Here is a 26176-nt window from a genome sequence, read left to right on the forward strand (position 1 = left end):
TTTCTTTCTAGTATAAGAATAAAAATGGAACTGGTCATGCAGCTAATTATAATAGCAATTAACTAATTGCATAGACAATTGGCCACTTACTGCCTTGAAACATAGGGCAATTAGCTAATTGGTAATTAGCTAATTGAATGGCTTTTATATTCAAAGAACTGTTAAACTTGTCTGTGAAATAACTAGCCCACAACGGTAAACAAAACTTAATTCTCCCCTTTTCCTTAAAAAAAAAATGTAACCTTGAATCTATTTGCCTATTTTTAGCTTTGTAGTTTTTTCCCCCCTTCTAAATACACATTTCAGTGCATCATTTGACTGAAAATGTGACTATAAAGATGCTCTGGATAACATTTTATTTCTAAACTACTTGCTAAACTTCTATCATATTATTTCAGTTTGGAAGTAATTGTAACTAATGCATTGAAAACAGATCTGAGGACTTTTATAGAGATTCTCATTTAATACTCATAAGAACCTATGAAGCTATTTTCTTATTGTTCATATTTTGCAAGTGGGAAAACTGAGTCTTAGAAAGGCTAATTAACTCAGTCCACAGCCACACAGCAAGTAAGGTAGAAAAAGAATTAAGACTGTCTCACTCCAACGCTTGCAATCTTATTCACTACAAGCAATACTTCTAAAGATCTTTATCAAAGTACGCTTATTTCAAATGATTAAGTTGCTTGTGGATGACCCAGTTTGTGGATGGCTGTGTGGGTTTGGTGTGTATATTTGGGGAGGGGAGTTAAAGAGCTCAAAAGCTGTCTGGTTGTGAAGTCTTGTCTCCAGAGGCGGAGGTCAGAGGAGAGGGTGAATAAGTGTTACGTGGCGTCCCAGGCTTCCCACTACATGCTGACCCCACTGGTTGGAACCAGGCAGTGCAGAATGGGTGGAGGGGCCAACGGTCATCCTGCTTAAGGATCCAAAGTGTCTGAATCTAGCTATGTTCTCAGCCATGCCCTTCCTCCACTTACTAAAACCCACTCGGGTACATGGGTGGGTGACGTAACGTCTGCCTGGTCCCCCAACCCTCTTTCAGTTAGTCTAAATGCTGGCTTTCTTTCTAGCCACTCCTGGTGACTCTCCACCACTGGGATTTGGCCTTTCTCTTGAACTGATCATCTACAGAGCTTGGCTCTCTCTGCTTCCTCCAACGCATTTCACATTTGGTGGGATGAGTCACCTCTCCACACCATTTATACATCACCTTTCACCCTAGCATCCATTACAAGCCTCTTAGTCTGCCTTGAGTTGTAACTCTTTAGATTTTTAGCATTTACTTTACTCAGAAGACTGCCCATTGTATGGAACTTCCATTTTACAGGTGACATAAGTGAGTCTCTATGATGTTATAAAGCATAACAGCTAGAATTAGCATCAGAATTAACTTATTTTTCTCATTTTTTATTTGTGTCTTTCCTCTCAAGCTTAAATTCTTTCCAATCTTCCCATTGGTGTTTCTTTTTTAAGGCTAACTTTGTAACATAATGCAAGAACACATTTTGGAGAACTTGAAGTTCACATTTGCCCTAGAGACTGAGCCTGAAATTTTAATGTGTTAGTTATAGAAATTATGATTTTGTAGGGTAGTATAGATAGCCATTACCTCCTAGGAATGAATAGAGCTCCCCAGAGCACCAGATAGAACACTTGGGTTTGTCAAACAAGGCTGATGTGAATGACCCCAGCTTTATAGCTTGAACTGTTAACCAGAAGGGGGAAAGAGATCATTAAAAGGGTCTACCTGTGCTTGGTTGCCGGTGTGCAGGGGTGGGTGTGGTGAGGTCTGGTGATGCGCTGGGTGTGCATGAAGGTGGGAATGGGAGTGATGATGGGGGTGGTTCTGCTGGTGATGGGGTTGAGGATGAGAATGGTGTGCTGGGTGCTGGTGCTGGTGCGGGTAGGGGTGATGGGGTGGCAATGTTTGGTGCTGATGAGGGTGTGAGTGCATGTGATGGTGTGGCGTCTGGTCCTGCCGGGAGCCCATCATTTCCATCATGTGTCCCATGGTGTTCATATTCCCATTAGACATGGCAGCAGGGTGGTGAGTCAACGCAGCCTTCAACCTCTGAAACAGAACAAAACAAGAGGGAATCACTGAGGTCAGTCATGGACGCATTAGGGGTTTTGAATCAAAAGGACTCATATTTCCAATTCTATAGGAATATTTTTATTATAATATTTTATGGTACTATGGTTAGAATTTTTATGGGGAAAAGGAAGCTTTTGTGTTAATTTCATATTTTCTTATTTATTGTGGAGGGGAGGAGACTAATTGTCAGCTATAAATGCTATTTCAACTTCTACAGCTGATGAGCAGTGTATCATATCAAAATTTAGACATTCTATAAAGAGGTGTTTCCTACTATTCAGTTGTTCATCATATCATACTGACAGCTGAATTCAAGTATGAACCAAATAGAACTATTTAATATGACAATGCCACTGAACAAAAATCTAAAACAGACTATATCTGATATAGCTTAGTGTTTTATAGGGGTCATAAGAATAAAACATTTTGCTTCTCACTCAATGTTTAGTGGACATTGAAATTCTATTAAGGATGATGGAAAAAAATCATTGGAAAACATGATGAACATAATTAGTATCTGAATTCTACATGTGAAAGTTATTGAAATAGCAAAGGCTATATTACATACATATTTACCACAATACAAATTTTTAAAACATTAAAATAAATAAAGATTTTGCCTCTCAAAAGATTTCTTAGACACAAAGAAGACATAATTTCAAATTTTACGATGCAGCAAGGTACTAATATAATTTGAGTGCTTCAAATTAGAATTAGTGATCCACAACTTTTGTTGGCCCTTTTCATTGGTTACCATGATATTTCTCACACAATAACTTTGTTCTGACTTTGTTACAAAAATGAAGAAAGTAGAAGAATATGGAGTATTGCACTTCTTCACCTTCTTTAGTGGATGAGTCACATCAATAGCCCAAATCTATTTCTAATTACCCATCAGCAAGCAAGCAAATGTACAAAGACATGCAGTAAAACTTGTGAAAGCTGGAACCTGCATAAGGAGAAAACCTGTTAGAGAAGGAAAACTCAAATATTTTCTACTAAAACGAGTGAAAGAAGAGTGGTTGAGAAAACTTGAGAGACTCAGAAAAACAAGGCAGTCCTGTGGAGTTCCAGCTCTGACAGGTTCCACTATAACCCCTATTTGACTATCTAAAGCAAGCACTGGCAAATTTTTCTGTTAAGAGATAGGTAGTAAATATTTTAATTGCTGCATACTGTATGGTCTCTGTCACAACTACTCAACCCTGCCATTGTAGTGTTAAAGCAGTTGTAGACAATAGATAAATGAATAAGCATGTCGTGTTCCAATATAATTTTATTTAAAACCCAGTCGCTATGGAGTTGATTCCAATTCACTGCAAACCCATGTGTGTCAGAGTTGAACTGTGCTCCATAGGATCTTCAATGGCCAATGTATTGGAAATACATTGCCAGACTTTTCTTCTGAGGAGTCAGTAAAAGTCTCTAACCTTTTAAAAAGCACTTGGTTAGCAGCCAAGTGAGTTAACAGTTTGTACCACCCAGGGAGGGAGTCCCTAACTTTATTTACAGACATAAAATTTGAGCTTCATATAATTTTCACATGTCATGAAATATTATTTGGCTTTTGATTTTTTTTCAACTAGCCATTTAAAACATGTAAAGAACATATTTAGCTCCTGTGTGTACAAAATTAGGCAATGGGCCAGATTTGGTCCTCAGGGTGGAGCTTGCTGACCCTGATCTAAAGAATCATTTGGTAATTAGTTTAGTCCCAGTTTCTTCAAAACTGTGTTTTCTTCTACACAGACAATAATCATTATATCTTGAGGGGCACAATGTGCTAAATACTGTACAACACAGTTCTGCTTTGGAAATATGTATTACTCAGAGATGATAGTCTGATTGCCAAGACCACATTGGCTTCATGAAGCATTTACCAAAGCACTCAAAGTTCTCTCCTGATTTGTTCCTGTCTGATCAATGTGAGTGCTGTATAATGACGAGGGGAAAAGAAGGGCTGTATTTAAATCATGATCAAAGTGACTATGCTCCAGCCCTGTGCAATACTAATGATTCTCAACGGGTTAGAGTAAAATATTGATAAATACCAATTCAATTATCAAAACCTTTAGTTAAACATGAAGAACCTCCACTTGCAGAAAACAAACAAACAAGGGGCAGTGAAGGGGATGACAGAATGACAGACTATATGCTACCATTAGACAATCATTTAAAACACTGTCTGCATCATGATTCAGTAACCACTTAGCCACACACCTCCTCTTTCACGAGCAACAGCTACTATTCAGCAGCTCCTGACCCCAGAATGATGATCCTGAAGAAGAGCTTCCTGAATCCCTGGATATTGTATTTACTACTAAATGGAAAAGTGAGCTAATACTCCTCATCTCCAATTTTAGAAATGACCTCATTGTTTTTAATAAAAATGTTCATTATGAAAAATTCAAGCACTGCTTAAAAGCACAAGGAAGACAGCAACAGATGAGCCACATGCAGTGTTTGCACTTGGTGGCCAAACAGCATCCCAGACAACTCTGCATATGCAGATGCAGAGACGGAAGGACAAGTACAATCATTTCATCATCACAGTGGCATCATGGTAGACGTGCAATTAAAAAAACAAAACAAAACACCTTTGTTTGAATCTCACAGAAGTAAAATAAATGAAAACGGAATGGATTTCTGGACTTTATATACGTGTTTCTCTTTACCCCAAGAAAAGTTTTTATATGATATCTCCAAAGTTAAAACTAAAAACTTAACACACTGTTGTTCTGACTCATAGTGACCCTACAGGGCAAAGTAGAACTTTCCCATAGGGTTTCCAAGGCTGTAAATCTTTATGAAGCAGACTGCCTCATCTTTCTTCCATGGAGGGGCTGATGGGTTCAAACTGCTGACGTTTTGGTTAGCAGCCGAATGCCTTAACTTAACAGCATCATCAGAGTTTCCAAAGCTAAAGGCAGGGGGAGCTATGAAAAAAGAATATGTTGAAATCATTATGGTGTTTTTAATTCGGCATATTGGATGGTATTGCTGGACTGCCTAGTCTTTGGAATTTCATTATTATAAAAGCAATATAGCTGCATGTTTTTTTTTTTTTTTTTTTTTTAAATCCAACTACTACAAGACTTTTAGGTGAAAAAGTGAAAGTGCCCTGTTTATCCCTCTCCCTCTAAGCCCTGGTCCCATTCCTCAGATGTAATCATCATAGAGTTTCTCATATATCCTCAGACATTCCCTAAGCATTTATAAACAAGCTCTTTTTATGATACATAGTTTTATATCTTGCTCTTTTTTGCTTTAACCATCTATCTTAGACATTTTTTTATATACTATTGTTGTTGTTGTTAAGTGCCGTCGAGTCGTTTCCAACTCATAGCGACCCCATGCACAGCAGAACGAAACACTGCCCGATCCCGCACCAGCCCCACAATCCCTGCTATACTCGAGCCCATCATCGCAGCCACTGTATCAATCCATCTCGTTGAAGGCCTCCCCCTCTTTCGTCGACCCTCCACCCTACCAAGCATGACATCCTTCTCCAGGGAATGGTCCCTTCTTACAACATGACCAAAATAGGTGAGACGAAGTCTGGCCATTCTTGCTTCCAAGGAGCATTCTGGCTGCACTTCCTCCAGGACAGATCTGTTAGTTCTTTTAGCAGTCCATGGTACTTTCAGCATTCTTCGCCAGCACCACAACTCAAAAGCATCAACTCTTCTTCGGTCTTCCCTATTCATTGTCCAGCTCTCACATGCATACAAGGTGATTGGAAATATCATGGCTTGTGTCAGGCGCACCTTAGTCCTCAAGGAGATATCCTTGCTCCTCAGCACTTGAAACAGTTCCTTCGCAGTTGACTTTCCCAATGCTACACGTCGTCTAATGTCCTGACTGCTGCTTCCGTTGGCATCGATTGTAGAACCAAGCAATGTGAATTCCTTGACAACCTCAATCTTCTCTCCATTGATTGTGATTATATACTATAGCTAGCATTTTAGGAGCACTCACTATATGCCAGTCCTGTGTTTTACAAGTCTTAACTCACACAATCTTCAGAGCAGCTCTATGAGGCTAAAAGGAAGGCAGAGTCACTTGCCCGAGTGCTCAATGCTGATGAGAGTGGAAGCAGGATTTGATAGCAAGCCCTCTGCTTCCAGAGCCTGTTCCCTGAACCACTATTCTACACAAGCAGGAGAGAAGATTCAGGAAGGCATGCCATTGACTCTTAGCCAAAAGCAGAAATGAACTATATTATGTCACATCATCTTCATCAAAAGGAAAGGCAGAAAGATAGAGAAGAGACTAGAAAAGTCACAAGAGGAGACGGTCCAGCAGTAGCTGTATGTGTGTGTGTATGTGTGTGTGTGTGTGTGTGTTATTCGGCACACACAGGAGATCCAGAAACATCCTTTCTGAAACTTGGTGGAGAGGAGAGTAGACAATAAGAACTACCAGGAAGCTCAACTACTGGCTGCTGTAAGAATCGGTACTTACTTTTTCCTCTAAAACACACATCTGATAAGGTCAATAGATCCTTTCTCCCGGTGCCCACTTCCTCACCTTTGTGTAAAACACTTCAATGCAGACAGGGGGCACATGGGAACTCTCTGTACTTTATGCTCAATTTTCTGTAAATCTAAAACTGCTCTTCTTTTAAAAAAAAAGTCTACGATTAAAACAAAAATGTTCAGGGGATGAAGGTCAAAGCCTTTAGTATGGCTTATAGGTATAACCTGGTAACGTAGTGCCTAAGGCATGTGACTGCTAACCAGAAGGCTGGCGGTTCAAACCTACCAGCCACTCCTCGGAAGGAAGGTTGGGCAATCTACCTCCGTAGTGATACTGCCTCGGAAACCCAAGGAGGGGTCACTATGAGTTGGGTCTGACTCGACGGCACACAACAACAACAACATAGGTATATCTTGTAGGGTGTGGCCCTGCCTTCCCGTCAGCCCCATACTATTTCCTTGCAGGCCACACTGACATGATTTTAGTCAATGGAGAGCATCATGTGCCCCCAGACACAGGGCGTTAGTTACTGCTCCTGCTTAGAAGGGTCTTTCTCTTTCATCAGAAAGTCTATGTTCTCAGTTCTCCAGGCTCCTCTTCAGTAAAATTCTCCTTGGTCCCCCAGTCAAAATCAATTCCTATGGTTATATGACCCCAAAAGAACCATAAAAAAGTTATGACTCAGTTCATAGTTACATGATTTTTAGTACGATGATGGGTTTAATATTCATCAATCACCCCAGACGATAAACTTCACGAGAACAGGAACCATGTTGAATTTTGCTGACTGCTAAATTCACAGCCTCAACACAGTGCCTGGTGCATATTAGATACTGAATTCATATTTGTGGAATGAATGAATGAATGAAGAGCTTCTGAGGCTTATGCTGAGGATGCAGCATTGTCATTTTGGGGTCACTGCAGGTGCTATTTTGTACAGGAGGATGATTTTATTACTTAACCAGAGTTTCTTAGTAGAGTCAGCTACAGAAGAGCAAACTGTGTAGGCAGCTGGGCTATAAAATTACTGTGAAAAGAGTTCCCCTCTCCACACACTGTCTGCCCTACTGGAAAAAAAAAAAAAAAACAGTAACAGAGAAAACACAAATAAGCAAGAGGAATGCACATTCATTTCATCTTAATATATTTCCCCTGAAAATGTGGCATGGAAAATTGAAAAACTGTTAGGATTGGGTCGCCATAATTATCCCTTCAATGCTACAAACAACTTTTTCACCTTTAATTAGGAGCAAATGGAGCCTGTCAAATAAATACTATGCACCAGATTTCCATCTCTTCAATAATTAGCTTGTACTGTTTAGGGAAATTACTTGATTGCCTCAAGTCTATTCCTGCATGTTTCATGCCAAGACAAAGTAATAGTAGGGATTATAACATTCCACTTAGTTATTCATTCAACAAATATTTATTGCACTTGTACTATGTGCCAGGCATGGCTCTAGGCATATCATTTGCCCACTACCCAAAGGAAATGGGAGATACATGAATCCAAAGCTTTTTAAAGAACGTCGGAGAGAAAAATACACAAGTATGGAAGTGAAGCCTTTTAAGCACCCCTCAGGTGCTTATTAGAATTCAGTATCTAATATGCTGGGTGCTTGGGTTTGACTTCATCCTCCAAGCATTAGCCTGTATTATATCTGAAGGAAAGCAGTGGAAATGAAGTGCTTGTCAAGCTGCTCTGCATATGCCACATTTAATATTCTCTATGTCATTGCAAAACTGTTTGGGGGACTTCTCAAAGGCTTAAAGAACCTAGTGCTTCCCTATATCCTAGTGCCAACAAGGGCAACTGCACTCTAAATCATTAAGATATGCCAACTATAGATATGCTTTCCCCGCTCTCTTAGGGATGATAAATGACCAGCAAATGAGTCCAAGCTGTATTTTGCAGAATGATTTTTCTTTTTGAAGCTGAACTTTGTCTTGTTTTAAATAACGTTCTACCCACTGCCAAGAAAAGGCAAGGGAGAGGGAAGCAGGGAAATTAATGAGCAAATAAACATATGTTTTTTTCAGTCATAAGAAACCAAGGCTATTACTGAGGTGCAACTGCAAGAAAGAAGAAATGATTCTGTTTACTTTCCATAGTGTTTCTACCACATCCATTTATTTGAGAGAGCAAATCAAGGGAGACAGTGAGAAACCTAACACACAGCTGGTTTCAGTCAATAAGGGTCATTTCCACTCGGTCTGTGTATTTTACAAGTTCCTTGTTCACTGTTCCCAGTGGAAGGGTGGGTCTTGCTGCCTCGGATCAGAGTCCTGGTAAGAAACCAGCTATCTACCTCATCCCAACCCAGGGCAGCCACTGCTGTAACCACCCAGCCCCAGCTAGCTCCTCTTTAATTTCCTGCTTCGGTCAGTTTTGCATCATAGCCCGGCATGTGAAGTCCAGGTACACGCACACATCATTACTTCCGCGGTTGGTGCATGCACATCTGCCTGCATGAGTGTACACACATATCACACACACATCACACACACTCCCACATCCACCCCAAGGCAATTTATCTTCCATTAACAACTCACTTATGCCAATTAGAAACATTTGTGGAACTGTAAAACCATCTCCTTTCCATCTTCAGCCAGGCTGACTGCTTATGCTTTACAGGCTCAGAAAACAAGCCGAATTAAACATTATTTGCAATTCAGTAGGTTGGGGGATGAGGAAGGTCTGAGCATTTTTTCCAGAAAGGTTTGATTATCAATGGCTGTTTGGATTGGTCCCAGAAACGAATGTGATGATACCAAAAGGTAGTGTGTCTGGGATGACCCAGTAGTAAGAAAGTGTCTATATAAAAATAGGCCAACATCTGTATTCTTATTTCCTTAAGAACACAGAATAATTACCATCAGCAGCCTCCCTAAAGCATTGCTGTAATTTTTTCTTTCTTTTACCCCCAAAGCTGGCTGAGTAGCAGAGGTGCCCAACACAGACTTTTTAATGATCTAAATGGTAAATGCTGTGAGATATTTCATCGGAGGAGCCTGCAGTGTCAATGATTATTGACTTGCTCTATATATTACAGGGTTCTGAAATTAGGTCTCTGAACAAATAAAACAATACTGGCATTTCAACCCACTGAATTTAATGGCTATAAATGGCCAATCTGGATCACAAAATGTTTTCTAAACTTGAGGAGCATGGACAGGTGGACAAAGAGATGGGATGGACAGAGAGAGAGAAAGAACTGTCACATGGTGTTCATGGGACAGTTATATAACTTGTGAGTTTCATTTTGTCAGAGAAGAAATCGTTTTATTGCCCAGATTCAAGCATGGGCTTCAGAATGTCCACTGGGAATTACTGTGTGACATTGATACAACTCAGTGGATCTTAAAACTCATACATATTTCAGAATTTTAGTTAAGAGAATTAACTAAAGGCATACCCAGCTTAACCAAATGCTGTACAACATGTTCCTTTCACAGCTTTTATAACGTAACTCAGTTCCTAATAGTTTCACAATTTAAATATTCTTATGCTTTGAATTTTGGCTTTGTAATAAACTTTCAAATAAGTTTACCAGATTAGAGCAGGGGTGTGGGAGGAAGGCAGGATTCTATAAGACCTAGATGGAAAAATGGTCGTAGGATTTGTCATGTTGTATCACTAAAAAGTGTAAGTTCTGAGGTTACCACAAATAATGCAATTAATAAACAGCATAATGCAATTGTATTATAAGTCAGTATTCTAGTCCATAGAAAGATGACACAAGAAAATTGCACAGATAGGATGGTACCTTGGAAAAGCAGAATTCTGGTACTTGTAATATAAGATGTCACTGGGTGGAGCAAATGGTTTGTGATGGATACCTAACCAAAAGGTTGGCTGTTCAAACTCACCCAGTGGCACTGTGGAAGAAATGCCTGGCTATCATCTTCCATAAAGATAACAGCCAAGAAAAACCTTATGGAACGGTTCTACCCTGTAACACATGGGGTCACCATGAGGCCGAAACAACTGGATGGCATTGGATTAATATAGGCAAGGAAATTAATATGTTTGATTTCATTTTTCAAATTGTCCACTGTGGGTATAATGTCTAAGGTGAGGACAAGCAGACCTAAGCATTACGTGATGCAGAGAATTTTAATGGTTAAAAAGGCAAACACACCCCAGAGGCAAATCTTAGCAATTTTTCTGCCAGACTTTTTTATATTAGTATCTAAATCTGCAAGAGTGAGCCTTCAGTTTATTCTTGTTAAATCAAGGAATTAATGAATGCCCATTTGTGTAATTATTTCATTTCAGATATCACTACACTCCCCTGTACCTCTTTAACTTGGTGGCTGTCTTTTATAATTCACCAGGATGGTGAGCGCTTTAACAAATTGTGCATTCTAGCACATTTCAGAACAAACTGCTGTTCTGAGAGCTAGAGTTAGTTTCGGTTCTATTGTAAGACAATTTGGTTGTTGCTGTGTGCTGTTGAGTCAATTCTGACTCGTAGTGACTCCATGTGACAGAGTAAAATTGTTCTCTAGGGTGGTCTTGTAATCCTTGTGGATTTCTCCTGCTGAGCCACTGAGTGGGTTTGAACTACCAACCTTTTGGTTTGCAGTCAAGGGCTTAATTGTTGCACCACCAAGATGTTTAGATAAGTAAATCACTTAGATCCCAGTGCCATAATCTACCTAACAAATGAAAGCAGGACCTTTAGCTACCGAGTCCATCAGAGAAAGTATCTGAGCTGATGTCTGTTAAGTGATAGAAATCTGAGAAGTGATTGTATGAACACACATAACAAGACAAGTCATTGTTGCAGAGAAATTTAGAAGAGTAGAAGACTTGGAGTGAGAAGTCTTGACTTTAAAGCCTAGCTCAGCCACCTTGGATGATCATTTAACATTTCTGAGCTTTAAATTCCTCTTCTATGAAATGGAGACACTCACATTTGCCATATCTCTTTTACACGGTCCTGGTAATAATACATTGGAATAAGGAACAGTAGAAACCATAATTCTAAATAAAATAATAAGTGTCACAGAGTAGAGTTGCTTGTGTGTATGTGTCAGGGGATTAATATCAGCTTTTTATGAAAAATAAGAACACAAGAGATTAAATAATTTTTTTCATAGCATTAAAATATATTACCTTGAGTTTGGATTTTTAAAATGAAAATAAAAGCAAAAGAAGGTTACCATTTCTTTTAACAAGGTGATGCTAAAAATTCTTCACATTATCGGAGAATCACTAATATTTTATTATGATGTTACCTTAAATGAAACACTGTATTATAACACAATAGAGGACAAAAAGATGTATTTTGCTCTAGAATGGCTGCAGCCAATGTCGGGTTTTTAGCATTTGTCTCAGAGAATTTGACAGCTTTGCAAGACATGATTACCCTCCTGTAATAAATGGGTTGAATTGTGTCCTTCAAAATGTTATGTTGAAGTCTTAACCTTAACTCACGTCTATAACCTTGCTTAGAAGTAGGATTCTTCTTCTGTTATTAGTTAAATTAAATGAGGTCATACTGGAGTGCAGTAGGTCCTAATCCTAATCCCTTCTGAGTAGTATTTTATAAGAGTCACGCACATGAGAAAACAAAACAAAAAAAACAAACCTACTGCCATCAAGTCGATTCGGATTCATAGTGACCGTATAGGTCAGAGTAGAACTGCTGCTATGGGGTTTCCAAGCCTGTAAATCTTTCTAATGGCTGGTGGGTTTGAATCACCAAACCTTTGGTGAGCATCCCAATGCTTCAACCGCCAGAATTCCTCCATACACAGGAAGACAGAAAGCATTTAACAGAGGCAAATGCCATCTATAAGCAGCAAAGGAATGCCAAGGGTTGCCAGCAGCCACCAGCAGCTAGGAGGGAAGCAAAGACCAGCTCTTCTCTCAGAGCCCTCAGAAGGAATCAACATGGCTGATATTAGGGGTCTAGCCTCCAGAACTGGGAAAAAAATAATTTTTTTGTTCTTTAAATCTACTTATTTTATGGTATTTTGTTAAGGCCACCTTAGGAAACTAAGACAATTCCTTTTACTCCAACTGTGTCATCTAGCTGGCTTAGAACTAAGGAGAAATGCTGAAACCATAACCATCAACTGTGTATGATACAAAGCTAATAACAAAACACAACACACTGCTGTCCAGTCAATTCCAACTCCTAGCGACCCCTCCTTGGGTTTCTGAGGCAATATCTCTCCGAGGAGTGGCTGGTGGGTTTGAACCGCCAGCCTTCTGGTTAGCAGTCAAATGCCTTAGGCACTACGCCGCCAGGGATGGTTAAATACACTAGAAGCAAAATCTAGAAAGATCTTGGGTCTTGGCAGACTAGCATCAAGAAATGGACCTAATAAGAGAAATTTAACAGAAGTCAGTGTTAAAAACAGAATAAAAACCCTCTTGCCCAAAGATAATTTAGGGGAACTGTAATTTGGCAGTAACACACACACACACACATCCACCAGAAGAATGTAGGGATTTTATTTACCTTTGTAAAGCATCATTATGTGATGTTGTTGTTGTTGTTGTTATGTGCCGTCGAGTCAAACCCGACTCATAGCGACCCCTCCTTGGGTTTCTGAGGCAGTATCACTACGGAAGTAGGATTGCCCAACCTTCCTTCCGAGGAGTGGCTGGTGGGTTTGAACTGCCAGCCGTCTGGTTAGCAGGCAAGTGTCTTAGCCACTATGCTACCTGTGATACAGGCCTCAAAATTGCTAATGTGATTTTTCAGCCATATCCATAAAACCAGATTAAAGAACTGAGTACAGGAGAGGTGAGAGTGCTGCCCTCCTCTTCACAGGCCACCATGTGTGTAATATCAGTCCATGGTCTTCCCCCACACCCCACCTTACACACACACAAAAATAATGTCACTTCTAATGGATATCGGATTCCTCTTTAAGGAAATATACCAATTCGCCATTGATTGACGTGCATCCATTTTCCCCTCTGGAACACTGTGCTGACCATCCTATATTGACACATCTTGGCATATGTGTCTGATTATTTCTAAAATATGTTCATTATTATTATTATTATTTTAATATCTGATGAAGTGATCCATCCAGTTGGGTTCCACTTCTGGATGGATGGTGGTGATGGTGGTGGTGGTGGTGGTGGTGATGGTGTTTATGTAGGGAATGGGGGCTGGGTCTATTGAGTTCTAGGTATCCCTGGGTGGCACAAAAGATTAAATGCTCAACTACCAACCACAAGGTTGGCAGTTCGAACATACCCAGAGGCACCTCAGAAGAAAGGCCTGGTGATCTATGGTAGAAAGATCACTGCCTTGAAAACCCTGTGAAAGGCAGCTCTACTCTGCACCACATGAGGTTGTCATGAGTTGGAAGCAACTTGATGGCAACTGGTTGTTTTATTAAAGGGAGAGAGAAAGGGACAGGAGGGGCCACCTGTCAAGCATCAGTTTTAGTTAAAGGGCCTTTCCTTGGGTCTCATTTTCTTAGTCTACCAATGTCCTCCTAATCAGGTGAGATACAGTTTTAGTACCCCTTGTACTTTTCAGGTCACTGAGCTCCTTAAGCACTATGGGATGACCTTGGGCAGTGATTTGGCCCTAGCAGATATTATATCCTCCTGGCTGGTTTCCCTGGTGGTTTTAAAAGTGCTGAATACACAGTGGGCTTCACATAAATATTTGTTGATTGCCTGCCTGCTTGCCGCCTGCAAGTCTCGAGGAGCGGTGCCTAACCATGTAATGTCTTTGAAGCCCTGGCCTATAATTTTCTCCACAGAAAGAACACCTTCTGGTGGTGATTGCAGGGAGAATAATGCCCTTTGTCTTACTAGCACACACTCCTCACCCCAAAAATCCAGCACCTGCAAGCGTGGGTAATTTTAGGTGAGAGCTTATTTCCAGTTTTTATACAAGAAGAAAGGTCTATTGGAAAAAAAAGTAATCCCTTGTTATTTTATTGGATGAGTTCTGCTGACCTTTCAGTTAGTAGCCAAGTGCTTTTAACAACAGCGCCACCAGGGCTCCTCCAATAAGAAACAGGCTGTAACATATGTTAAAAGAATATATATGAAACATAGAATTTTGCATTTATAACCCTCGATGGAAAATCCATGCTAATGTAGTACTACAGTTGGGATTTTAATTGCATAGAAGTCAGGAAATTCAGAGTTCAAGTTCCCACAGCAAACTTCACTCCACATGTGCATCACAGGGCCTTGCCTGAGTGGGTTGATCTAACTATTTGGCAAAAAGTGATGCAATGAACAGTGATGGAAAAGATTTCTCCTTAGTGCTACATTTCCCATAATCCTAAGTAAGATGGAGAGTGGGCAACTTCAGTTATATAAATTGTACCCTTTTGAATGCACAGCAATCCTTGGACATATGCTTGGTGATCACCATGATGAATGCTCCCACTGTAGCACCTACTGTAGGAGGTCTGGGACTTGGCAGTGGACTGTTTGGAGCAGCCAGTCATCACCACATTACTCAGTTCTCAGCAGATCATTCCCCAAGCCCTTCCAAGGGCAGCTGTATTGAATGGGCACTGCCCCCAGATCTCTCCCCAGAGGCCATCTCTCAGTAACACAGATGCTCAAACTTCTGAATCTAAAGGTTTGATTAATAGGCCTTGAGAGGCTCTGTCTGGAGGAAGGGGCTTCTCTGAACACACCTCTGCCTAGTCCATGGGACAGTTGTCCAATATTGTCACCTTTTGGCTTTAGTTCAGTCATTGGGAGTGTCACCGTGTCCTTTGAAAGAGACTTCAAAGGTATTACAGTAAGGAAAAGTCTCCAGGTGTTTCCAATTATGAGGCTGTAGACTATATGGAAGAGTAGGTTGTTCTGTTCCTTGGTGTGTGCATCCAAGCCTAATTTAACATATTCTGTGTTTGACATGAGTTCAGTCTCTGGGTCTGATCCCATGCATGAGTCTCCCCAAAGTGTGTCAGTGTTCAACACTGATGTGGAAGGAAGTATGGAGGGAGGAATAGAGGGGAAAGAGAGATAGAAATAGGATGGCTAGATCAATAAATAGGTAGATAGATAGATAATAGAAAGATGATTGTGAATATGAATAAATCAGGGTGTAGTAAGCCCTGGTTCTTAAGCATCTACTCAACATCTTTTGACTTTGAACTGAACTTAGAAGAAAGTGCTGTTTTTTTGGGGTTTGCTAGTGCATTAGAGCTTATAGTCATTAGATCAATAGACAAGTTCACTTGCCATGATGATTCTTCTCTGCTGCTAATGAAAGTTCCAGGTCTGCCTCACTGGTCTGGATTATATGTTGCTCAACTCAGCAATCACTTGACAATATGAATACCACATTTATAAATAGCGCCTAGGTCTGGGCACACGGATAATCCATGGTGCCACTTGTCAACTATTTTGTCTCACTGAGCAGGGAGGACCTGTAGAAACCCCTGAGAAATGTAGGATGAAAGGTAATCATTATTAAAAACTTCCATCACAGCATAAAAAACCCAAAACTAAACCCACTGAGTCAATTCTGATGCACAGTGACCCTGCAGGACAGAGTAGAACTATCCCATAGAATTTCCAAAACTAATCTTTAGAGAAGACTGCTACATCTTTCTCCTACAAAGCAGCTGGTAGATTTGAACCATTGACCTTTCAGTGAGCTGAGCACATAACCATTTGGTCCACCAAGGCTCCTTCTATCATTGCATAGCCTTCAGCATTTCAGGCAGACCACAGTAGGGGAAATAAAGTGGTGCTTAGGGAAGTTGGAAAAAAACATAAATCTTTTTTCTTTTTTTTTTTTTAATTTTTCCTTCTGCATGTCTACTTTTAATGTATTTCAAAGAGGAACCATTTATACTTTTTGAAGGATCTGGCCACTTGTATATGTCTGGCAAGTCACACTTTAAAGACAGCTTTTGAGTTACACCCAAAAAGATGACAGTGCAGTGTTTCCAGTTCAAAAATGAGGAACAATTGCCTTCTGAGCCAATATGCATGCCAATCATGCTGGTTCTCATCCACATTTAAAAAAAGTCCATTAATAACCAGGTATTCAAAACTATTAAGTATTCCAAGTTAATTTCTAATTTCAGAGTTTTCTCTGAAGCTTTATGTCAGGTAGTATGACAATCAGAATACATTAACTACTTGGTGTGTTTTGACAGTGGAATCATAGGCCTTTGCTAAGCTCTCTCTTTCACCTCCCCATTTCGATCATCTTCATAGTGTACAATTCCATAAACCAGAGGTCTAAATCTATGCTTTTACTGCCTACAACACAAGTAAGGGGAGAGGTGGGGCGGGGAGTGTGGAACCATCTCTTTAAATCATATTGTCACAACTGAGTACCATTCTAAAAATGCCAAGTAGAAAGCTTTCTGGTTGATTTATTAATTGAAAGTGGCCTCTCTAAGAATTTATCTTCTAACAAGCTTAAGATATCATTTTTATGATCTGTCTTCTTTTCCAGCTCAAGTGAATTCTTTTCTGACTCCAAAGTTCTCTTAAGCAACTGCTCACTAGGGACTGACAATAATATAGTTCCCTGTCCTAAGTCAGTACCTTCCTTCTAAAAACCACAAAAAAGAAACTCACTGCTTCCTTCAAGAGAGGGCAAAACTCTTTGCAGATAGTAAGCTTAGGAAATAGGTGACAAATATCATTCCTCCCCTTTTGGGATATAGAAGATTTCTGCAAAGAAATGTTAAGTTACATGCTTGGGATAAGTGAAGAAAAGGGATTTGAACCTCAGTGTTGGTTCTTGGGTGGTACAAAGGGTTAACATGCTTAGCTGCTAACTGGAAAGGTGGATGTTCCAGTCCATCCCGAAGTGCCTCTGAAGAAAGGCCCGGTGAACTAAATTCAAAACATTAGCCATTAGCACACTCTACCCCACGTCTCTGACATTAACTAATTTAAAATGATAAGGCAGAGTAGTAGTAAAAGAGAAGTGACTCCAAGATGAGTCAAAGTGTCCCAAACCCACAACAAGCTCAATTCCCTTTTTTGATGAATTATCCACTTCACCCCAGTTTCCAGATAGGTTAATCATCACAGGGGTATTATCAAGTAGTTTCTTCCTTTCAGCAGAGGCCAGTAAGAGAGAGTCTGGATTTGGATGGCGTATAAGAAGGAATTGCATCCTGTAGGATGGTTTCTTTTCTTGTTTTTATGCATAACATCATATATAGAATTTTTCCCACTTCTTTAAAGTTTTCAAACCATGTGTGGTTAACCAGAGGCTAACAAAGTGGTTAACCAAATGTGTCAACCACTAAGCCAAGTGGAAATAGTGATGGCAGCTCCAGTGATGGGAAGCCACTCTCCCAGTTCTGTGACACATCTGACCAGCATTCAGCATGACTTTCATGAGGTGACATGTTTAAAGGGCATATCTGGTAAGCAGAGCTCATGGGTAAGGCCTGGCATAGCAGAGGAAGAGTTTTCTGCACTTAAGGATGCTTTTCGGGCAAAGCAGATGCTGCTGTGTTGAGCATGTATCGAAGCATTTTCTCCAGCACGCCCACATGGTGAGAACTCACCACTTAGTTCTAGTGTAACTAATGGGGCCAACACCATCTGAGGGTGAGTCTTTTTAAAGTCAAAGATGGATTGTTTTCCTTGGTACCATTTCAGTGCCTGCTATTTCTTTCCATTTCTTTCTTTCTTCTTTTTTTTTTTTTTCCTGCTTAAATGTATCCCTTGATTTACTTCCAAAACCCACTCACTACGGGAAGTACATCATTATTAAACTTCCTTGGTGGGACACCACATAATCTGTGTTTTGCCAAAGAGGACAAATGTCCATAGTCAAATCCCACCTTATGACAGTTGGGTAAAATTGACTATTTTTAGTAGGAATTTTTAAAAAATTAACAGAATTAATCTGTACTATTTAGTAGCTCAAAATCCTTCCTGTGAGTAGAAAGAATATATGCTAAAATTTAATGTGTAAACAAAGAAATATTATATTCTTCTTCAATCACCCCCAACTCTTTCCCCTAAGCAAATAATAATTTTAAAATCTTTAAAGCAGATTCCAGCAAAAGAAAACACATCTAAGTTTGCTTTGATTTGTTCTATACAATATCTTAAATTAAATTTGGCACTTAGCATTGCTTCCCTCAGTATTCTTGGATAGTAGGCTGAAAAGCTCTGGAAAGAGGGAAATTGGGTGGAACCAGGGCCCAGTCCTCATTCTTCTCAGACTCTTTCTTCTATCACCCCATTTTTTAAAAAATGAACTATTTTCAGTTTTTCATTTAAAGGCAGAGTGAGTGTATCACAGGATGAAAAATCTTGGACTCTAAGGAGTATATATCCATGATTCATGCTAACTGCACTAATACATGTCATTGTATCAATCTACTTTCTTAAATAACACTTGCACTTCTCTTTGAATCCTGATTCTGTGTCTTGGTTTCATACGCAGAGATGATAAACCTTCCAAATGCACTCTTGCATGCATGCTTTCTGCTTAGTTTTAACCCCAGAATACATTCAGATCCCTATAACACCAGCTGTCAATTAATTAGGTATATTTTCAAAATGATACCACAACAGAGAATCTTTGACCCAGTGCTAATAAAGTGTAGTGCTTCTAAGGCATTTGCCATTAGAACTAAGACACCCCCAATGTGAGCATGGAGATGGGGTTAGGAGATAAGTTGCAACACTAAACTGCTTGATTTCCATCTAAAGGACAATAGCTCCCAGGGACAGAGACAAAAGTCCTCATGTAATGTCAACAGTGTTCATTTTAGGACTTAATGGTTGCAAAATAATATCAGAAGTCTACAAATCACATGAATTGGACCTAATAATTGGATTAAATGATTCACAAATATTTAATAATTAATATACACAATATTTAATATTGTTCTGAGTTTCAAGGCTGGTTTAAGGAGTACCAATAAAACATCAAGTGTGAAAACACATAGAATGTAGTACTAGTGTGTATGGTGACAGATATAGGTGGATTCTGTTTATTTTGAGAAAGAAGGTTGTCAGGCAATTGAGTGAAACATTTCAAATAAAATTTAAAGTCATATTCTTAAGTGCATTAGGAAAAAGAGTGATGCTACTATTTTAGGGCAATTAACATGTCAGATGCACATCTGAGGGTTCTACATTCTGTGACCTTAAAATATATACCAATTTAGAAATACAGAAGACTTAAACTTGCCAATCCTTTCACTCTTATACAGTCTTGAGGAGCATGGGTGATGTACAGCTTTGGGCTTTGATGCATTAAGACTGGTCATTAAATGTTCCATGACATTCTTTTTTTTTTTTTTTTTTTTACCAGAATAGGGTTTTACCCTGGCTCCACTTCAGCTAGGATAATAGCAGCCTCCCACCCAAATATTCCTTCTACCATTCCAACTGGCAAGCAGTTGCCCATTTCCTCCTGTAGAATAAGGATCATGTGGAATGACTGGCTGAGCATGGCAGCTCCTCAGTGTGCTTCTCTGGTGTCTGGGAGGAATTTGTTCATTCTTGCAACACACATTTACTGAACACTTATACTGTGCACAGTAAGAGCTGCCAAGAAGAGATGACACTGCCCATTTCCAAAGATTCTGAAATCTAGTAGATTCTGTATGTCAAATTAAATAGGCTATTTCTAGTGGGCTGTTATACTGGAGTTAGAATGCCCTAACCTTCACCAAACAGATATTGCTGGTTCTGTGGGGCACCAGAATTTTCAGATTGTGGCATAGCAAATACATGTAGATAACCCTGTTGTTGTTGTTGTTATGTACCATCGAGTCAGACCCGACTCATAGTGACCCCTCCTTGGATTTCCAAGGCAGTATCACTACGGAAATACATTGCCCCATCTTCCTTCTGAGGAGTGGCTGGTGGGTTTGAACCAACAGGCTTCTGGTTAGCAGTCAAGTGCCTTAGGCACTATGCTACCAGAGCTCCCATAGATAACCCTAGGCCTAACATTTTACTCATTCCCAGTGGTTCTCAACCAAGCATGATTTTGTCCACCAGGAGACATTTAGCAGTATTTGGAGACAATATTTTGGTTGTTACAACTTGAAGGAGGGGAGAGTTTCTACTTACATCTAGGGAGTAGATACTAGGGATGCTGCCAAACATGCTACAAGACACAGGCCGGCAACCTACAACAAAATTATCTCATCCAAATGCCAATAATGCTGAGGCTGAGATCTCTTGCCTTAACCTGACTCCTGGGCTAACCAAACTATGACTAAATTGTATTTATCTGTAAGATATTCACTTTCTTTGAAGAGCATACTACAAGGCCATTGTCATGTAGGCATTAGCTGTACCAAAACCAACTAAATAACAAAATACCTTTGTGACATTTTCTCTCTGTCCTTAATGACATTCATTATCAATCCATTCTGTGGTTCACAGAATGGTGGTGATAATAAAACATCAATAATTTAGTTTTCTACAACTGTAGGCTTTAATAGCTAGAAGAGTTTTGGAGCCCACAAAGCCTATTTTATTTCACAGATTAAGAAGGGTCAGTGAAATTAGAGCCATCCATGCTTTCACAGCAAATTCAAGATCGAAGGAGGCTAGAATCCATGCCTCCTAACTGTGGTCCAGGCTTTCTCTGGTACCTTAGGATACCTCCAGCACTCAGGTGCATATTGAACTTTAAATAAGAAACAGAGATGACATCTGAAAATGCTAACAGCCCATGTGCTGTGCATTTTCTGTGGCACTGAATCAATGTGTCTGAGGCTGGGTTACTTCTTGTCAGGAGCCATGGCGACGATATTATCCACTGTGACGAGGAGGAAGGGGAGGGTTTGTTAAACTTGCAGAAGACATCTGTATCTCCTCAGCTGGAAACCTTGTGCTCTCCTGGAAGGATCTGCCAACCTCTTCTCTGCATAGGTGAGGGCAGATACACATGCCCCATAGCATTTTGAGGATTGTTACCAAGGAGATCACCAGACCATATACTCTCCTTCATCAATGGAAGCTGTGATGCTTCTCCCAATGTTCTTCTGGCTTCCTAAAATGGCCATTGGATTGCATTCTGTTATCTTTCAACCGTTTCCAGTTCAATGGAAGTCATTGAAGGGAATTACATAAAGCTTTAGTACTGCCATTCTCTTTTCAGTAACTTACTAGGTTTCTATATGGAATTTGGCCAGTGGGGTGGGATATATGATCTACTTGTCTGTAAAACTGTAATGATAGTAAACTCTGAATTAAGCAGTGAACTGAACACTTCTGTTTCAAAATAATCCCGAAATATACAGATACCAATAATGTTCTCATAAACATTTTTAGTTGATAGGCTTGGTATTTAGTCATTAAGGTTGGGGCGGGGGAATTTCCTTCTCATCCCGCCTGTGTTGATTATGTTTATGTGTCAACTTGGCTGGGCCTGGTTGAGTGGCTGGGCAGCTGGATGTAGTATTCCCCATGATGGTCTCATGACTGGTAATCAACTCCTTGGTGGAATCTACTGTGAGCAGCTGAGTAGCTGCCTTAGGGATATGATCTGCTTCCTGTATATAAGGAGAAGCCTTGGGTAACGGTCTTTAGCTTATGGCATGCTTGAACCCTGCATGTAGCCATGTCATTGTTCAGCAGCCTCAACCTCGGGACTTTCAATGGACTTGAATTAATGGCCTGCCATGTGGTTTTGTAACATTTGGGACTATGCCATTTTATTTGTTGACCTTGGGCTTGTTAGCCTCAGCAGCCAGTAGCTGCCTGAGTGAAGAGATGCCTCTAGCTTCAGTGGACTGGAGCAAGGGGCAGAGCTGAAGCCCAAGGTCGAGGGGCTTTCTCACAGCTCCTAGAGCCTGGCACTTTGAACTTGGACTTCTAGCTTCTTGAACTATAAGAGAATAAACTCATGTTTGTCCAAGCCATCCCATTTGTGGTATATTCCTGTCAGAGTGGCACTAGGTAACCAGAACACCACCCTACCTTCTATCCATAAAGCATTTCAAGAAGGGGCCTGGAAATGTCCAACTCAAAATATGCACACATATTTCTCCTTACTTCCTTTCTCCTCAGATCTTCTGTAAAACACATGGTTTGTTAAGGCAATATTGAAGTTTTAATTTTCTGTTTCATGGTAATCGAATCCTTACAAGGGCTAGGGACTCACTGCCGTCAAGTCAGATCCTACTCATAGGGACTCTGCCTTGGGTTTCCGAGGCAGTGTCACTACAGAAGTAGGATTACCCAACCTTCCTTCCGAGGAGTGGCTGGTGGGTTTGAACCACCAGCCTTCTGGTTAGCAGTCAAATGCCTTAAGCTGTCACAAAGCTTAATAGGAATGGGCTGTCTCCTCTTCTTCTGATACTTTCACTAACATTCTCCTTGAAACTATTACCAGCTATCTCCCTGACACCCCACCAGATCTTCCTCACAACTAAGAAAATGGGAACAAAGTGTAAGGCCAGTGTGTGTGTGTGTGCACACGTGAGTATGTAGGAGAGTATATGTGAGTGTGTGAAGATGTGTAAGTGTATAAGGGAGAGTATGTGTCTCCATATGAGTGTGTGTCCGAGATGGCTGGAGATATAGGAAAAGGGCGAGGGAAGGAAGAATGGCACATGTTGGGCTCTGGAAGTAATGTAGAAGTTCGCTCTGAGATTTTCCTATGGCCCTTTATGCAGTATCGCTGTTGGAATTTTTGGATTCTGTCCCACGGAGTTCAAGTGCATTCTTCATGGCAGCCAGTTACAGTCCCACAGAGGTGTGAATGTCTTGGAGTTTCACAAGCACAATACTTCACATTGTTGGTTCAGAATTACTTTAATTCCTCTCTTCACCGCTCCACACCCCACCTCCATCCCATTAAGAAGCTGTTGGATCCACAGAGAGGCCTAGCGCAGCCAGGACTGAAAATGCCAATGAAAGCACAAAAACACCATAGTAAACATTCTACTATAAGATTACAATCAGATATTAACAAACAGCAAGGTCCTCTTTATTGCCTGATAGTGGTCAAGTTCTGACTTTAGCACTTGCAAGAAGTTTACCAAAAGAGTTTGTTTTCCTGAACAAAAATTTAAAAAATAAAACAAAAAAAATCCCATTTCCAAGCAGCCCCCTTAAGTTTGTAGATTAAGATTCTGTTCCATTTAGGCTGTAATGCACATATCCAAAAACCCAAACCAAATCCATGGTGATTGAGTAGATTCTGACTCACAGCAACCCTATGGGACAGAGTAGAACTGCCCCATAGGGTTTCCAAGGCTACAAATCCTTATGGAAGCAGATTGCCTCAATTTTCTCCTGTGGAACAGCTGGTGGATTTGAACTGCCGACCTTTTGGTTAGCAGCTGAGTGCTTTAGCTACTGTACCACCAGGGCTTCTCAAAGCACATCAACCAAAAAAACCAAACCCACTGCCATCGAGTTGATTCCAAGTCATAGTGACCCACGTTGGATTTCCAAGGCAGTAAACCTTTACAGAAATAGATTGTCCCATCTTCCTTCTACAGAGGGGCTGGTGGGTTTAGACCACCAACCTTCTGGTTAGCAGTCAAATGCCTTAGGCACTTTACCACCAGAACTCTTTAAGCCCTCAAAGTTCTCAAAACACATATACTATAGGGAAACAAACAAACAAAAAAGAAAAACCTTCCTTTTAAGTGTGTTTAGGAGCTCTGGTGATATAGTGCCTAAGGCAGCTGACTGCTAACTAAAGGGCTGGCGGTTCAAACCCATAAGCCACTCCTTGGAAGGAAGATTGGGCAATCTACTTCCATAGAGAGACTGTCTCGGAAACCCAAGAAGGGGTTGCTATGAGTCGGATACAACTCAATGGCAGTGAGTTTGGTTTTTTGTAAGTGTATTTGGAAGCCCATGTATCAAACATGAACCCTTGAATTCACTTAGCATAGATCTGTTGCTGAGTCCCAGGATGGTGCAAATAGTTAAGGTGCTCAGTTGCTAATCAAAAGGCTGGTGGTTCAAGTTCACCCAGAGGTGTCTCAGAAGAAAGGCCTGGCAATCCACTTCTGAAAACCCAGCCACTGAAAACCCTATGGAGTATGGTTCTACTCTGACATACCTGAGGTCACCATGAATTAGAGTTGACTCAACAGCAACATCTGTTGCCAATTCTAGATTTTTCCCTGTGGGCGATTTGCATATTACACAAGGCAGCATCCTAAAATGAAAGCATGTCTAAGAGAATCACAGTGTTAAACTGGGACATATGACCCGGATGCTTCTCAACTCAGTGAACCATAGGAGGTCTCCATACCACAGACCAAAATGACACAGAAAGGCTTAATAATGTTGACACTTAGATTTAGCCTGATGGTGACTGTTTATCTGTCTAGCTACGAGAAATTGCACTGAGGACCAAGAGAACAATGAACCAAGAAAAGATTCCTTAAACTGTACAGAAGGTTTTATTCAGTGGCACAATGCTGATGAACAATCCTGAAAAGCAGCTTGTGAAAATTCAATACTTCTACAGTGTTGTTGTTAGGTACCCTTAAGTCAATTTTGACTCATAATGACTTCATGTGAAAAAGTAGAACTGCCCCATAGGTTTTCTTGGCTGTAATCTTTGTGGAAGCAGATATCCAGATATTTCTCCTATACGGCTACTGGGTGTGTTCGAACCTCCAACCTTTTGTTTAGCAGCCTAGTGCTTAACCATTTGTAATCCCAAGACTCCTTCCTTTAATAGTAGTGAGTTGAAATGAGGTCTTAGGGTACAAAGGAAAGAGAAAGTAAAGGAAGTTGCTAAGGTGTAAAAATGGGCAAAAACTGGAATGGTGCAGCAGGCTGCCACTTTTATTCCCTAACACCCTGGCGAAGCCTTTACATTCTCTCCAGAAAGACCTGAAAGTCATTTTGGCATGCGAGGTGGAATGAGAGAAAGCAGAGATCCCAACACTTCACTCGTGAACCACAACACATCGCCACCCTTAACAAGCATCTTGTGTGCTTAAACCACAGGCTCATATCCGACCCTTCCCTGCCCAGGCACCAGACAGATCTTGCTTTCCCACAGCTCGTTGTGGAATTTTAGCATCCCACCACAGTTCTGGGGCTTAAGGATCCATCATCAGTGCGGCCAAGTAAGTCTCTCCGCCCAAGTGACTCTGTTTTGGACCTCGGCCAAAGTGAGAGACCAGGGAGGGGAGGAAAAACCCTATAGCAAATGAAGCAGGAGGGGTGGGGAGCAGTGAGAAAGGGTTGAAGTGGCTAATTTTTCCACTTTCCCCCTGGTGTGGCTAAACCAGTGACAGATAATTTATCACCCATTTCGATTGTGTGCCAGCTGGCTATAAAGAAAAAAAAAAAAGAAGAAGAAGAAGAAAGAAAGAAGAGTTGTTTATTAATTCAATTAGCTAGCTTATTTATCAGGGCTGGGTTAGCAGGGGCGGTGAGAAGGCCAAAGGGTGCTTGTGTCAAGCTGTCTCTCACCAGCCCTGCAGGCAAGTGGAGACCCGCATTCTTACTCCCAAGAAGTGGAATGACACTGTATGTGTTTATCCTGCGCACTTGAAGCGAGACAAGAAAGCCCATCAATTGTGATGAAATATTAGGATGGGAGGATACTCAAAACAGGACAAAGTCATCTGAGTGATGATAGTCATTAGTGTTTATCACTCATTTGGGGGCCACTTTCAGACATAGTACCTTGTCCTTTCCTGACTCATTTT

The 26176-nt window shown here is 40.6% G+C and overlaps 1 protein-coding gene across 1 annotated transcript in view; it reads right to left on the minus strand.

Annotated features, from left to right (window-relative positions):
- CREB5 (cAMP responsive element binding protein 5) overlaps positions 1–26176 on the minus strand; it is a 444981-nt gene that overhangs the window by 13962 nt on the left and 404843 nt on the right. Inside the window, exon 7 of the mRNA XM_007945571.2 lies at positions 1748–2071. Within this exon, the coding sequence (XP_007943762.1) occupies positions 1748–2071 (324 nt within the window). The remainder of the gene's footprint in view (positions 1–1747; positions 2072–26176) is intronic.

This window comes from Orycteropus afer, unplaced genomic scaffold, assembly GCF_000298275.1.
Source record: "Orycteropus afer afer isolate SDZICR_OR568_19922 unplaced genomic scaffold, OryAfe1.0 scaffold00008, whole genome shotgun sequence".
In the NCBI taxonomy this organism is placed as follows: Eukaryota; Metazoa; Chordata; class Mammalia; order Tubulidentata; family Orycteropodidae; genus Orycteropus; species Orycteropus afer.